Raw genomic sequence first — 13,263 nt, forward strand, 5'->3', positions numbered from 1 at the left:
AGGAAACTTCCAGAAAGGTATCTCCTTGTACCCAACCTTTACGAACATGTTGTCAGAGCAACTTGAGTTACACCTCTAATTCATGGCCTCAATTTTTTTTTTAAATAATAAAATAAATAATATCCTTTACTATAATTTGCTAATCTTGAGTTTTTCTTGTTTTTTTTTTTTCATTTGTTTGTTTATTTGTTTTGTACTAGAAATTGAACCCAGGGGCATTTTACCCCTGCGCCAGTCTTATTTATTTAGCTATTTATTTTTGGTGCCAGGGATTGAACCCAGGGGTACTTAACCACTGAGCCACATCCCCAACCCTTTTTATTTTTTATTTTATTTTTAAATTTTGAGACAGGGTCTTGATAAGTTGCTGAGGCTGGCCTCAAACTTGCGAGCCCCCTGCCTCGGCCTCCCAAGTAGCTGGGATAACAGGCGTGCACCACCATGCCAAGTTCTGCTAGGACTTTTTAAATCCCGATTCAGAAACGTATTTATATGCATCTTAAAAAAGCCGACACATCCTGCACCAGTCATTCCTATATGCAGTGGGCCATTTTTGTCAGAGACTGTTCTAGAAAATGTGAACCAAGAGGTTGACCAGCAGCACCTAGAGGGGTCAGGAGAGGAAGCCACGTGCGGTTGCCCTCCGAGGCAGCCAGGCCTCCTCCTGGGGCCCGTGAGCTTGGTGTTCCTAGGCCTAGTTCGTATGTAGGAGCGTCAGAACCCTGAGGTTTAGACACAGGAGCATGAGCAGAGCTGGGGGGTCACGCAGCTGGCCACCTCAAGACCCCTTCTAGGACAGCCCTGCCCTCTCACTCTCTCCTCAGCCTGTCACCTCACAAACAGAACTGAAGTGGGTCAGAGAAGAGAGTAACTGTCGCTGGAACCTCTTTTCCTTGCCAAAGTCCAAACTCCTATTAGGACTAGAAGTTCCTACTGTCCGGCGCAGGACGGGAAGCTCATCGCAGGGGAAACCAGTATCCAGGAGAAGAGTGCTAGGAGAAAGAAAAACATTATTCAGAGGCCAGAGAAGAGAGAAGAGGGGGCTTCTCCACTCAGGGTGGGGGGGCTTTAGATGCAGGCCCGGCTCGGTGACGGAGAGCGGAGGCTGATGGAGGAGGAACATTCACACTCTTCTGGGATTGGCGAAGACCTTCCGGGAACCCAGGTGACCTCTCTTCGTTCCTCCCAGGTCTGTTGATTCTGGTCAGGATGGCTGGCATGTGTCTTCAGCCTTAAGAGCCCCGGGTGGGGGCCAGGGGAGACCAGGCATGACTAGGTCAAGCGAAGCCTAGGGTATAGCTTTGCAGGAAGCATTTCTCGGGTGTTCAACAGGCCTCCTTGCAGAGCTGAGTAAACTCTGACCCAAAGGTTAAGGCAGCCAAGGAGACAGGTACAACACGGAGACAGAGAGGCCAGGCCTCCACTCCTGTATTCCAGTCACCCACAGATGTCTGCAGGCCTGAGTGAATCAGCGACTCCAGGAGAAGCCCCCCAGGTCCCTGCAGCCGGGTCATCATGGCCACACCTCAGTCCTTTCACCTTCCTCTCTGCATTTCCTGATGCTCCCAGGCTGCTACAGACATCCCTGTCTCTTGGGGGCATGGCAGAGGACACGAGTTAATATGCCACAAAGCCTAGCTGTGCCTTTGAACAGCCTTCACTCTGAGGCTACTTCCCTCCTCCTTTCCTTGGTTTTTAAACAATTCTTTTCTGAAATTATAGTGAAAATAAATAGGTGGGTGTGTCTTCTAACGTTCTCATTGAAGAAATCAAAGCCCTCCACCTCGCCTGGCCTGGGATACTCCGGAGTTTGGAGACGGCTGTCCTACAGGGTGAAGGTGAAGTTCCCAGGGGTCATGCTGCCTGCCTGGCCTGAGCCAGCAGAGGTTCCTGGGGCTGAGGCTTCTGGGGTGGCCTCCAAGCAGCTCTGCTGTCCCAAGGTACTACCGCTGGCCTCACCCTCTCTCCCAGTCCTCTGAGGTCCTTGCCCATGCTGGAGCCCACCTGCGAGGTGTGTGGCAGGCTGCTGCACTGCCCATGACCTGGGCTGTGGTATCCACCACTAGCCGGCCCATCCGCACTGTAGCAGCCAGGCACTGGACTCCTGCACCCACTTTTGATTGTTGAATGAATAAATAAACCACATGCCCTGGAAGTGCCCTCCCAGCTCTGCTCCTCGGGGTCTCCACCAAGACAGAACCTGAGTTGAGGACATTACATCAGCAGGTACAGGTCTAACCCTTGCTGTGCAGGCCGCTGGCTGCATAAATCTCACAGAAGCCCCTCATCAGTAGCCTCCTCCCCCGCGCCCATGGGAGACCTTGATTGTATGAGATCCAACATGGAAGGCTCTGAGATCTTGGGGAAACCCGCAAATAATGAAAAATGACTTCTGCAAGGGGACGCAGGAACACTCCACAGGGTGCTGGAATGGAGTGTGGGGACAAGGACAGTGCAGTGGTGCAGCTGGCCCCAGGCAGTGGTGCTGGGGTCTCCATCCAGCAACTGCAGGCCCAGGCCTCCTGCCAAACTCACGTGTAACCAACGCCTGCTTGCCGTTGATGAAGATACGGGTAAATGAACACATTCTCATTTCCACGCAATGGGTCTGACCCCAGCAAAATGATAAAGACATAAGTCAGAACTTGACCCACTCATCCGTGATGGGAACGACTTTGCTGCAGAATCAGATATGTTTTTGGAAACTGGAAGAGCGATTGTTTAGGTTTTGTGCTTTCAAATCATAATGGCTACAGCGATGGCAGAACAGTTTTGCTGAAGTATAATCTACAAACAGGAAGGGGACAAGTTGAAAGCATACACTTTGAGAAGCCTTGATGTCCATATGTGGATACACAGGAGCCCATCACCATCATCGACACAATGAACCTATCTGCCAACCCCACGTCTCCTTGTGTGGCTTTGAGTTTGTGGTCATTTCTACACAGAGGTAATGGGAGAATGTTCTATTCTCATTTCAATATCCTTCTTTTCTTCCTTTCTGAAAGAGTCTTGATTTTTTGATCAGGTTTTAATCCCCCCAACATGATCCAGGAGAAAGGCACCCCAGAACCCTAGGGCCAAGTTTGAATCCTCATTAACCTAAACAGGTAAGTGCATGATATTCTCTTGTTGACCAGGGCAGGCCTGTGATCCAAAGTGACCAGTCATACTCCACAACTTCTATTCCCTGGGTAGGAGGGAGGCTTTCCCCCTTTCCTGCAGAATGAACCCAGGGAGTAGGATCCCAATTGCCAGTAGAAGCTATCTTGGAACTGTAGGAAAACTGGGATTAAGAAGGAGTCAGCTCTGAGGTCAGAGCAGAGATTGGAGCCCACCTCAGTGACCAATGACTACACAAAGTCCCTGATTATTTAGCACACAAGCCTGCCCATAGCAGACAGCATCCCAGATGGCTACTCAGGATTCCTGCCTCCTGCTCTCCATGCCAGTTAGACACCCTTCCCTTGAGCGTGAACAGCATCAGTGATTTGCTTCTAACCAACAGAACAGGGCCAGGGTGAGGTGGTATCACTTCTGTGATTTGATTCTACAAGGCAGGGACTTTTGTCTTCCAATGAAAATGCATTGTCTCAATTGGTTTCTCAGCTGCCCACTCTGAGGAATCCAGGGGCCTTGTTGGAGAGGCTCTGAGGATGGCCTCCAGTCACCAACCAGGAAGCAATGGAGGCCCCCTCTCCAACAGCCCTCAAGGAACTGAATCCTGCAACAACCATGTTTGGAAATAGAGTGTCCCCCAGCTGGGCATTCAGATGAGACCCCAGCCCTGGACAGCAGTTTGATCACAGCCTGTGAGAGACCACCAGATGGTTACTGGGGCAACTATCAATCCTGTGCCAACACACCCAACACAGGGACTGTGGTGCCTATCACATCTATCCTACCCTCATCCCCATGGATAGGTGCCAGCAAGAACAGAGAAGAAGCTGCTCCTTCTGCCAGAGTGAGCCCCGGTTCACCCCAGACCCAGCTCAAGATGGGCAGACATTTTTGTTCCTGTCTGATTTTGCAACAATAGCACTCTCTTGTTCTCTGTTTCTCCAAATACTCAGGCATTGGAGAGGTGGGAGCTTGCTGGGAATCAGAAGAACATAGAAAAGCCCCGGAGAAGCTGTTTTCCGCTGATCTAGTTTTACAAAACGAAATATCCCAAACAGTAACCTTTTTATTATAATTTACAATTTTACCAGTCAGGAATTCAGGAAGGGCTCATCAGGTTATTCTTCTATCCCACGCAACATTGACAGCCTGGACTGAGGTGCCCTTTCCTCCCTATTGAGGAAGGGCAATCTCTGCTGTCCTTCTGGGTCTGGTCACCACCTCACTCCTCATCCTTTGGGCTGAGGACAGTCACAATTTCAGGGTCATGGCAGTCTCTCAGATATAACTGCCTACACATTTCTTTTCTTTTCTTTTCCTTTCATGGTGCTGGGGATTGAAGCCAGGGCCTCAAGAATGCTAGGCTAGCACTTTACTATTGAGCTACATCCCCAACCTGCTACCTATACATTTCTTAAATCATCCTAATCAGAGGAGCTATTTGTTTCCTGGGAGACCTGACTGATACATCAAGGGCCTCTGCCATGGTACAAATCATAGCCAATATGTATTGAGCAATATGTATTGAGCACTTACTATGTTCCAAGCACTGTCTAAAGCACCTCACCTCCACTTCATTAGCTCCAGTATAAGGTAGGCACAAAAGGGAAGGAGTTTGAGGGCCCCAATAACACCAGATTCTCGCTTCTATACAGGAGTCCATGTATAGAATGTATGAGATCCATGGCTAGGGAAGAAGATGGGGGGTTGGGAACTTGGGAAGGAAAATGGGATTCAGGAAGTGGGGCAAGGACAAGCCTGGGTTGACATCACCCCAGGATGCACCAGAGACCACACCTAACAGCACCTGCTCAGATTTCTGTAATCTTGGCAGTTGTCAGTAACAGGGTTGCCTTGGGGCCTCATCTGGTGTGCACCTGAGGAACTTGGGCTTCTCAGAGAAGGTGAGCAGTGAACTTCAGAAGGCCTCCGTGGTGACGTGATGAGAGCCTAGGGTTGCTTCCATGGGACCCACACTTTGAAGGGCCTGCTCTGTTGACTCGGGGAGTGGAAGGAAATCTATTCCTGGAGAGGTCAGACAGCACACGGTTACTCATAGTCTAGATCAGCCTAGAGGGCTTTCAAACCCATTCCAGGTGCGGTGGTTGGATACACCCCTTCTCTGGGGCACAAAGAGATCTAAGAGTGGCTTTTAGGCTTGTCTTAGGAACAACAAAGGAATCATAATGGTGCCCACCTTATCTGTGCTCATCACTATTGCAGATGAGCACACTGAGGCTCTGGGAAGGGACTTGCCCAAGGCCACCCAGTTAGAAGGTCTTTGGGTTGGATATGAACATGGGCCTGTCCTCAAAACCCATTTTCAAATGGGAAGCTACAGGCCTGTTGAGGGGTATGGTGCAGGGAGGAGTAGACAAGCCAATGGCATCTGGTCATGGCCCAGCCAGGGGTCTGAAGGGATCTGGGCTACAGAGGGGGTATCGTTGTGGGCTTTCGCAGTCAGGGTGGTCTCCTGGAGACCATGCTTTTTGTGCCTTTTTAAAAGAAAATAGTTTTATTGGGATACAATTTGCATACCATACAATTTACCCACTTAGAGCGTATAATTCAATGGTTTTTAGTGTAGCCACAGAGTTGTGCAACCAACACCACAATCAATTTCAGGACATTTTCATCACCTCCCCCCAAACAACCCTGTAACCATGAACAGTCATTCCTCACTTTCTCTTCTGCTCCCAGTTTCTTTGCAACCACCAGTGACTGTCTCTGTGAATCTGCCTGTTCTGAGTATTTGCTTAGTCAGTTTTCAAGGGTCATCCATGTTGTAACATGTTATCAGTGCTTCTTTCCTTAGGGATGGCCAAATAATATCCCCTGACATAACGGCACCACCCTGTGCTCACTGCTCATCAACCAAGGGACACTGTCACTTACAGGCTTTGACTGCTGGGAACAATGCTGATATAAACACTCATGTGCAAGTTTCTGTGTAGAGGAGTTGTCATTTCTCTTGGGTATGGACCTGGGAGGGAGTCACTCGATCACAGGACGACTCTGTTTTGCCTTCTGAGGAACTACCAGACTGTCCCCAAACCTCAAGGGCTGCACCATGACACACTGCCACCAGAAGGCTCCATTTAACAGAGGGGTGGTGTGTTGCTGGCATCTAGTGGGTAGAGGTGAAGGGCACTGCTAAGCATCCCACCACAGTGCATCAAGTGGCCCAACAGCAAAACATTAACTTGCCCCTACTGTCCATAGTGCTCAGGTGGAGAGAAACCCTGCTTTAGAGGGACTGATTCCCTAAGGTCCATCACTCGGCAAAATGCTCTGGGAGCACAGCAGGCTCAAAATGGAGCATTTTTTGAGTGCTTGAAGGGAGGTCTCCGGGGGGCCACCTGGGTTGCTGAGGATGTCCCCTGCTGGCCTTCTCCCTCTGCCAGCATCTAGGTGCCCCGTGGCACAGATGAGTCATTGCCAGCCTTATTAGATAAGGAGCTCATAGAGGAGGAGGGATCCAAGACAAGACAGAGGCCACCTGTCAGAGATGCCAAGGAGGCGCCCTGCCTCCAGTCTGAGGCTGTCCTTGAATGATTTCCAAACCCTTCAGACCGGAGGCAAAGCCCTGGCTTCCCGTGGGACCAAGGAACTCCCGCTCCAGGCCTCCCCACCTGCCGGCAGAGGTCGGGGCGGGTCGGAGGGGAGAGGGCCTCCTTTCCCAGCCCAGTTGGGTTCATTTAGGTTTCCCTCTCCGGAGCCCGCAGGCTGCCCGGGCTGCAGCCCCAGCGGGCGGAGGCGGCACCCCGAGACTGGGCGCCCGCGCTGGGGGCCTCTGCCCGGGCACCGCCCGCTGCCAGGCCCGGCCCCGGGGGCGCGGCCGCCCGGCTTCCGTGTGCCCCAGGGGGCTCCGGGCCGCGAGCCGCCGCCGAATGGCTTTTGACAAAAAAACCCTTGACCACCAAGGCCAGCCTCTTCCTGAAAGCCCCGCTCGCTGCGATACAGGAAGTGGAAGGGAGCGAAAGCCCCAGAGCGCGGCGGCGGCGGCGGCTTCCCCACTCGGCGCGGGGCTGGCGGCGGCGCCGGCCGGGGCCCATCCCGAGGGCCAGCGCCAGGGACATGTGGGCACCGGGGCCACCGCGTTCCGCGCCTCGCGGCGCCTGAGCCCTTCCCAGCACCGTGCCCGAGCTGCCGGCGGCATGATCCGACGGGCCGGGGCGCCCGCGCGCGGGGACCCCCAGGGGTAAGTCGGGGCGGGCGCCGCTCTCCCGGCGGGCTGCTCGGCCTCCCCACTCCACTTCTCCGTCCCCGGGAGTCCTCGGGCTCGGAGACCCTGTACCGCGCACTTCGGGCCGTGTGGGAACCCAGCCGCGGCCGAGGCCAGCCCGCGGTTCCTCGGGGAAGGGTGACTCTGCAGCAACCGACGACTTGGCTAAACTTTTCAGCCCGGACACCGGGAGACCAGCACACGCTCGCGGCCGGGCGCTGGGCTTTCTAGGGTTGCGCCTCTACCTGCCAGAGCCCCGGCGCGGGTGTTGACGCGGCTGTCCCCTCTGGCTCCTGCCTGGTCTGAACTTTGCGTGCGAGTGTGCGCGGCCAGGGCCCCGCCAGCCTGCAGCACCGCAGCTCCGCCTGAGCCCCGGAGCGCGCCCTTGGTCCTGGGGTCCCTCCGAGCGCGGGATAGGGGGCCCAAGGCCCCAGCAATTTCAGGCGATCCACAATTTCAGCTGATCCGCTTGCCCGGAAAGAGGGCCCACCATGATCCCCTCCCCCGCTGAACTGGCCGGGCCTGGGGCAATGACCTTTGGACGGGACTTTGCGGAGCCTAGTGGTTGGGGAGGGTCCAGGGTGCACCGGGTGGGTATGATCTTGCAGGGCCCTGGAGCGGGGGACACAGCTTTGAGCGCATAAAGCTGAAAGGTTTGGGAACCGACTTCCCAGAGGGCTCCCTAGCATCTGATTTCACCTCCCCCTCGCCTGCCCCCACCTTGCAATCTCATGCATTAGGGTTGCGCTCCGCAGAGAAACCTGTCGCCCGATCCATCCCAGAGGGCGCCAGGGAAGCTTCAAGTTTGTTAAGGCAGATTCCTGGGAGAGCCTTTTGGAATCTTTTTGGGTGCCATGGTCCATGAGCGCGTCTGGGGGATCCATTCCCTGCTTTGCAGTTTGAAAGTCCCGGGTCTGTTTCATGATGGACACCCTGCCGCTGCCTCCTCTAGCCTTGTGACCTCATCTCCCAGGGCCTCAGTTCTAAGCCCAACAGAAGAGTTGGGCGGATCTTGTGCAAGCGGAGATTGGGGGACAGCTGGAGGTGAGGACCCCTTGGGTGGGAGGGACTGGGAGTGCCTTGGAGGGGTCCTTAATCTCTTCTGGAAGCCTCCCTTCTTCTAAACTCCTTCCCTTCCTCCACTGCAGCCCCAGCCCACAAATTCTGGACCCTGAATGCTTGCTTTTCCTTGGAAGCCACCCTGCAAAGACAAATACCATCTTGTGGGAAGGACTGGGGATTCCAATGGGGAAGGGGCCCCGGAGGCAAGTGTCTGCCACACCCCAGATTGCAGGGTGGAATTGGCCAGGATCTGGGAGGAGGGAGGACAAGTGGCTGGGGCCTGACCTTACCTACTTCCCATTTTTCCCAGGGATGACCTAGCCTGACCCATTTCCTCTTACCTTTCATTGTTCTTTACCTATTCAGTTATTTAGCCTGTCTGTGCTTCAGTTTACTTCATGAGACTATGCAGTATTAACTCCTCTTTGCTGTTGTTTTAAGTATTAAATCCAGAGAAATGGTGTAGCACATTGGCCTATTGGGAAAACCCTCAATAGTTATTGTAAAATAAAAAGGTGTGATCCTCCTTTTGCTCACTTGGACTAGAGAGCTTGCCTTTCCCTCTCTGTAAATCCAACACCACCGGCTGCATAGGATTGCTTCCTGGACTGGATGAGTTGTATTTAAGCAGCTGCCCACAGGCAGCATGAGGTTATCGTGCCATTTCAGAATGCACCTGCTCAGAGCTCTGCCTGGTCCATCCTAAACACTCTGAGAGTTTTGATTTGCTGCTAACCATGCGGCTCTAGTGCAGAGGATCTTTTGGGTTGGAAGGGTTCATAGGTAGCATCTTCTTTAACCTTGCCCCAGGCAAAGGAATGCCCTTGACAACCTTCTTGAAATGCACTTGCTTAGCTCTAGTGACAGAGGGACAGCCTTTCCAACTGGCAGAAGTCTAGGAAACTTGAGCAGTGCAATCTGTCTTGTCTGATTTCTACCCTGTTCTTCTGATAGGAGCCTGATCCTTCTTGACCCTCAAGTACTACAGTGCAGTTTGGGGGTATGACCCCCACATTCATTGCTTCTTATTGGCATACCCCAGACGTTACAGGACCCAAAGATCAGAAGGCAAAGACTCAAAGGCCCTTCCCCCCCAAGCCACTCAAGGTGGTGTCCTGAGTCCTTGGTGGCATGTGTCCTTCCACCCTGCTGTTCCAGAGCCCCTCCTTCCTTCTGGGGGGAGGATGCTCGGATAACTAGGGAATGCATCCTGCCTCACCTCCACGGGGTTAGGAAGCTGCCACTTAAGTGTTGGTCCCTGGAGGATCTTTGCAAGTAAACCCTACCTACTTCTTTTTGAAAACATTGGCTAGGCAGAGAGAAAATGCAGATAGGTTGCCTAGTGCCCTGGGTGCAGGGACTTCCTCTCACCTTTCAGACTCTGCCATTCATTCAATATTCATTTAGCAGTCTGCACTGGGCAAGGCTGGGCCCAGGCTTCAACCATGCCCCTGCCCCTGCAAGGCTGGTGTTCTACCAAGAAGAGACAGAAAGTCAGCCTAGGAGGTGTGGGGAGCCCAGGGAGACATCTGGACACGTGGGCAGGAGCGGCCACAGCGTGGACAGGACATTTAGCAGAGGCCTTAAAGCAAGAGCAATCCCAGGAGGATGTGGCTGGCTGGGGAGCAGAGAGTCAGGACAGAGGGAGGTGGGGCCCCAGAGGGCCGGAAAGGCTTTGGTGGGTTCTCTGAGCAAGCCAGGGCCACAGGACAGTTTGCACAGAGGGTGACAGACTGTAGGTGGAACGGAAACAGAAGCGGAGAAACCCGTGACAGGCCTTGAAGGGCCAGGAGAGGCCAGGACGAGGTGGGCAGTGGTGACACAAGACAACAGAGCCTCTGGATTTGCTGATGGATTCCAGGTGACATGGAGGGAAAGAAGAGCCGGGAATGACAAGCGAGGCTGAGATGGCTAAGGGACCGGGGCTTCAGGGCTCAGATGCCCAATGGAGTGGAGAAGTCACCTGAGACGATCTTCTCTTAGAGGGCATTAGGGCCAGTGGTTTGGGGCTCAGGGGAGACCTGGCTGTCACCCCACGCTGCCCCACCATGGCAGGCACCAGGTGCATTTCCACAGGTTTGCTGTTTGAGTGTCTGTGTGAAGTTTCATCTGCAAAAGAACCCGCCTTGGGAAGAAATGTGCCTGTCACAGCCCTAATCCAAGCCCCCAGTGTAACAACCAGGGAATGGAGACCCCGCAGAGAAGAGTGGAACTCAGGTCCAGGCCTGAGATGGTAGAGGGGTCCTGCCGAAGCCCTCAGGAGCCCTCCCATCACTCCAGGCGCCCAGATGGGGCTCTCCCCGGGCAGGGCCAGCGAAGATTCAGTCTGAGCCAGTGGCTCAGCTCTGTGCCCTGACCTGGGCCTCCTGGCTTTGAAGGTCTGGTGTTCCCACGTGTCCTTCCAGACCCTGAAGGAGACTCTGGCCACAGCAGCGAAGGCTTCTCACCAGCCCTGGCCCCGAGAAGCCCCAGTACATCCCCCAAGAAGCAGCTGAGAGGACAGGGGAGGCAGGCAGGTCTGCTTGTGATGAGGGGACCCAGCCCCTCTCCCCCTGAGGCCCTCCTCCCCCGTACCCTGACCTGGGCCTGGAGCCCTATGCAGTGATCGTCACTGAAGCAACAAGTGTTAAAAGCTTAAAATCCCCCCACCCCCTGCAGCCCCAGGATACCCTCCTGTTAATCCAGGAGATCCCCAGATCCACAGTGGAGGCCCCCAGGACCTGGTCTTCAGGAAGCAGAAGGAGGCCCCAGGAGCCCTCAACCTCCTCCCCTGGAGCTCCATGTGGCAGACAGGGTCCCAGCCCCGCTGCAGGGCCTCCCAGCCACAGGCCAGAGCAGCGAGGAGTAAGAAATGAGTGACAAATGACCACAGATTCTTCCCTCTGACACTGTCGTGGCTAGTGAGTCATCCCTCTGCGCCTGTCATCTAGACAGTGACAACTGAGGTGGGCAGCCGGCAAGGAGGGAGGGGGAGGGCAGGAGAGAAAGCCCCAGCAAAGGTCCGGAGGTGGGGCGGTGGGGGACAGGGCCGGGCAGGGAGGGCACCTGGGTTGTGGACCCGGAGCTGGGTGACAGGTGGCTTCCCAGAGGGCCTGACACCAGTCAGCTGGGAAGTAAAAGCTGGCCGGGGAGATGGGTGAGCGCAGCAGGGCATGTGGGGGCCGCCCACAGCGCGGTCCTGGGCACTCTAGGGATGGGGCTATGTGCCAGAGAGAGCCCAGGGAGGGAAGTGACCCAGACAACCCCTTGCCCTCTGGTTTGCCTCCTCTGCCAGCCCCCTGCCCCCTGTTGGGAGGGTCATCTTCAGAAAGAAGGGGCCACAAATCGTCTTGTTCTTGGGGGCCACTCCATGCTGATCTGGTGGCCAATTCTAGAATGTTTGGTGATGTCCTGTTACCCCAAGCCTGCTATTTGATCTGAGAACCAGGAAATGGCACTGCTCCTGTCCCCAGGGGCATCTGAAACGTGGAGGGTCCCAAGAGCCACTGAAGGCAAGAGGGGTCACTTCCATGCATGCGCCACACTGCTGGTCCCCACCCACTCCCTGCAATGAGCCCTTTTGGTGGCAAGGTTCTCGCTGGTGAAGACAGAAGGTGCTCATGCCAGGCAGGGGGGGAAAGCCTGTCCCCCGAGGCCCCCTGGTCACCCTGAGGTGTCTTGCTGTCTTATTGCAAGGCCTTTGGGGAGCCCAGTCTAGCTCGAAGCCACACACAGCTCACCTCCTCTGTCCTCCCCAGTGTGTCACCTCACGCCTTTGCCCATGAAGGTCCTGCAGGCCAGGGTGACCTCTGCACTCCTTCTGCCTCTTTTAAAGGGCCCACCTCCTCCGGGAAGCCCTCCACCTGGGCAGGCTCATGGGATTCCTCTTTGGGGAACCTTTGTAACTTCTTTGTCATGAACCCCTTTTTTCCTAGCAAATTTAAAGAAGCCAAAACCCATTCAATATCACGTCTTCCTACTCAGATTATAAAATTCTATACACGAGTCAGATCTCCCGTGTCCATATCCTGTGTCCTGCACACAGTCGGCACTCGGTAAGTGCCTGTGGGCTGTGGTATCCTGAGTGGAGTCTGAAAATCTCCGAGCCAGTTTCTCTTTTGTGCCCCAAGGCCCCTGAACTCTGGAGGGATTTGTAAAACTGCCCAGACCTGGGGGTGGGGAGGGTCAGGCCTGGGGATGGGGTGCCCAGCAGCTCCCCTCTCCATCAGGTGGTGACCCTCCAAGGCCACCACACCCCCTCCCCCAACCCAGAAGGAGGAGGATGGCTGGTCACCCAGGGAATTGAGTGGGGACCCTGCTTAGCCCCTTCTCCCTCTCCCAAATGCAGGTCTCTGGGCCACTGAGAAACCAGGAATCTAAGGGTGTGTGTGTGTGTGTGTGTGTGTGTGTGTGTGTGTGTGTGTATACACAAGGTGCCCACACTGTCCTTTTCTGGAACTGTCCTTTGCTGATTAGGAAGATGCTTGGGGAGCTGGGTGCTAGAGGACTGTCAGTAGGGACCGGAGGGTATTCCAGGGTCCTGTGCCCTGTGGTGTTGGGGATTCTTTTCCTAGGCAGTCTGTCCCTCTTCTCTCTGGCCTCAGTTTCCCACGTGAGGTGTGAGCTCGAGATCTCCGAGGTCCCTGCTCCGTCTGACGTTCAGGGATTCCCTGCAGTACCAGCTCCCAGGCAGGCAAAGGGTCAGGGGTTGAAGTGCCGCTGCAGATGGGCAGCCTCTTCCCACCCATGCTGGAAGGGCAGCCTGAGGAACAGTCCAGAACACCTAGGTACACTTTTCTCAGAAACAGAGACCCAGGAAGGAGACTTCTGGGTCATCTCCCTGACCAAGGACCTGGAAGGACACATCTTTTCACTGC

General features: G+C 54.7%; 1 protein-coding gene across 1 annotated transcript in view; it reads left to right on the top strand.

Moving 5' to 3' along the window:
* The first annotated feature begins 6,800 nt into the window (after nucleotides 1–6,800).
* Nucleotides 6,801–13,263, top strand: part of RIN3 (Ras and Rab interactor 3) — a 117,029-nt gene continuing 110,566 nt past the window's right edge. Inside the window, exon 1 of the mRNA XM_081288687.1 lies at nucleotides 6,801–7,321. Within this exon, the coding sequence (XP_081144813.1) occupies nucleotides 7,011–7,321 (311 nt within the window). The 5' untranslated portion in view covers nucleotides 6,801–7,010. The remainder of the gene's footprint in view (nucleotides 7,322–13,263) is intronic.

Source organism: Spermophilus citellus (genome assembly GCF_964194105.1).
Source record: "Spermophilus citellus genome assembly, chromosome: 4".
Classification (NCBI taxonomy): Eukaryota; Metazoa; Chordata; class Mammalia; order Rodentia; family Sciuridae; genus Spermophilus; species Spermophilus citellus.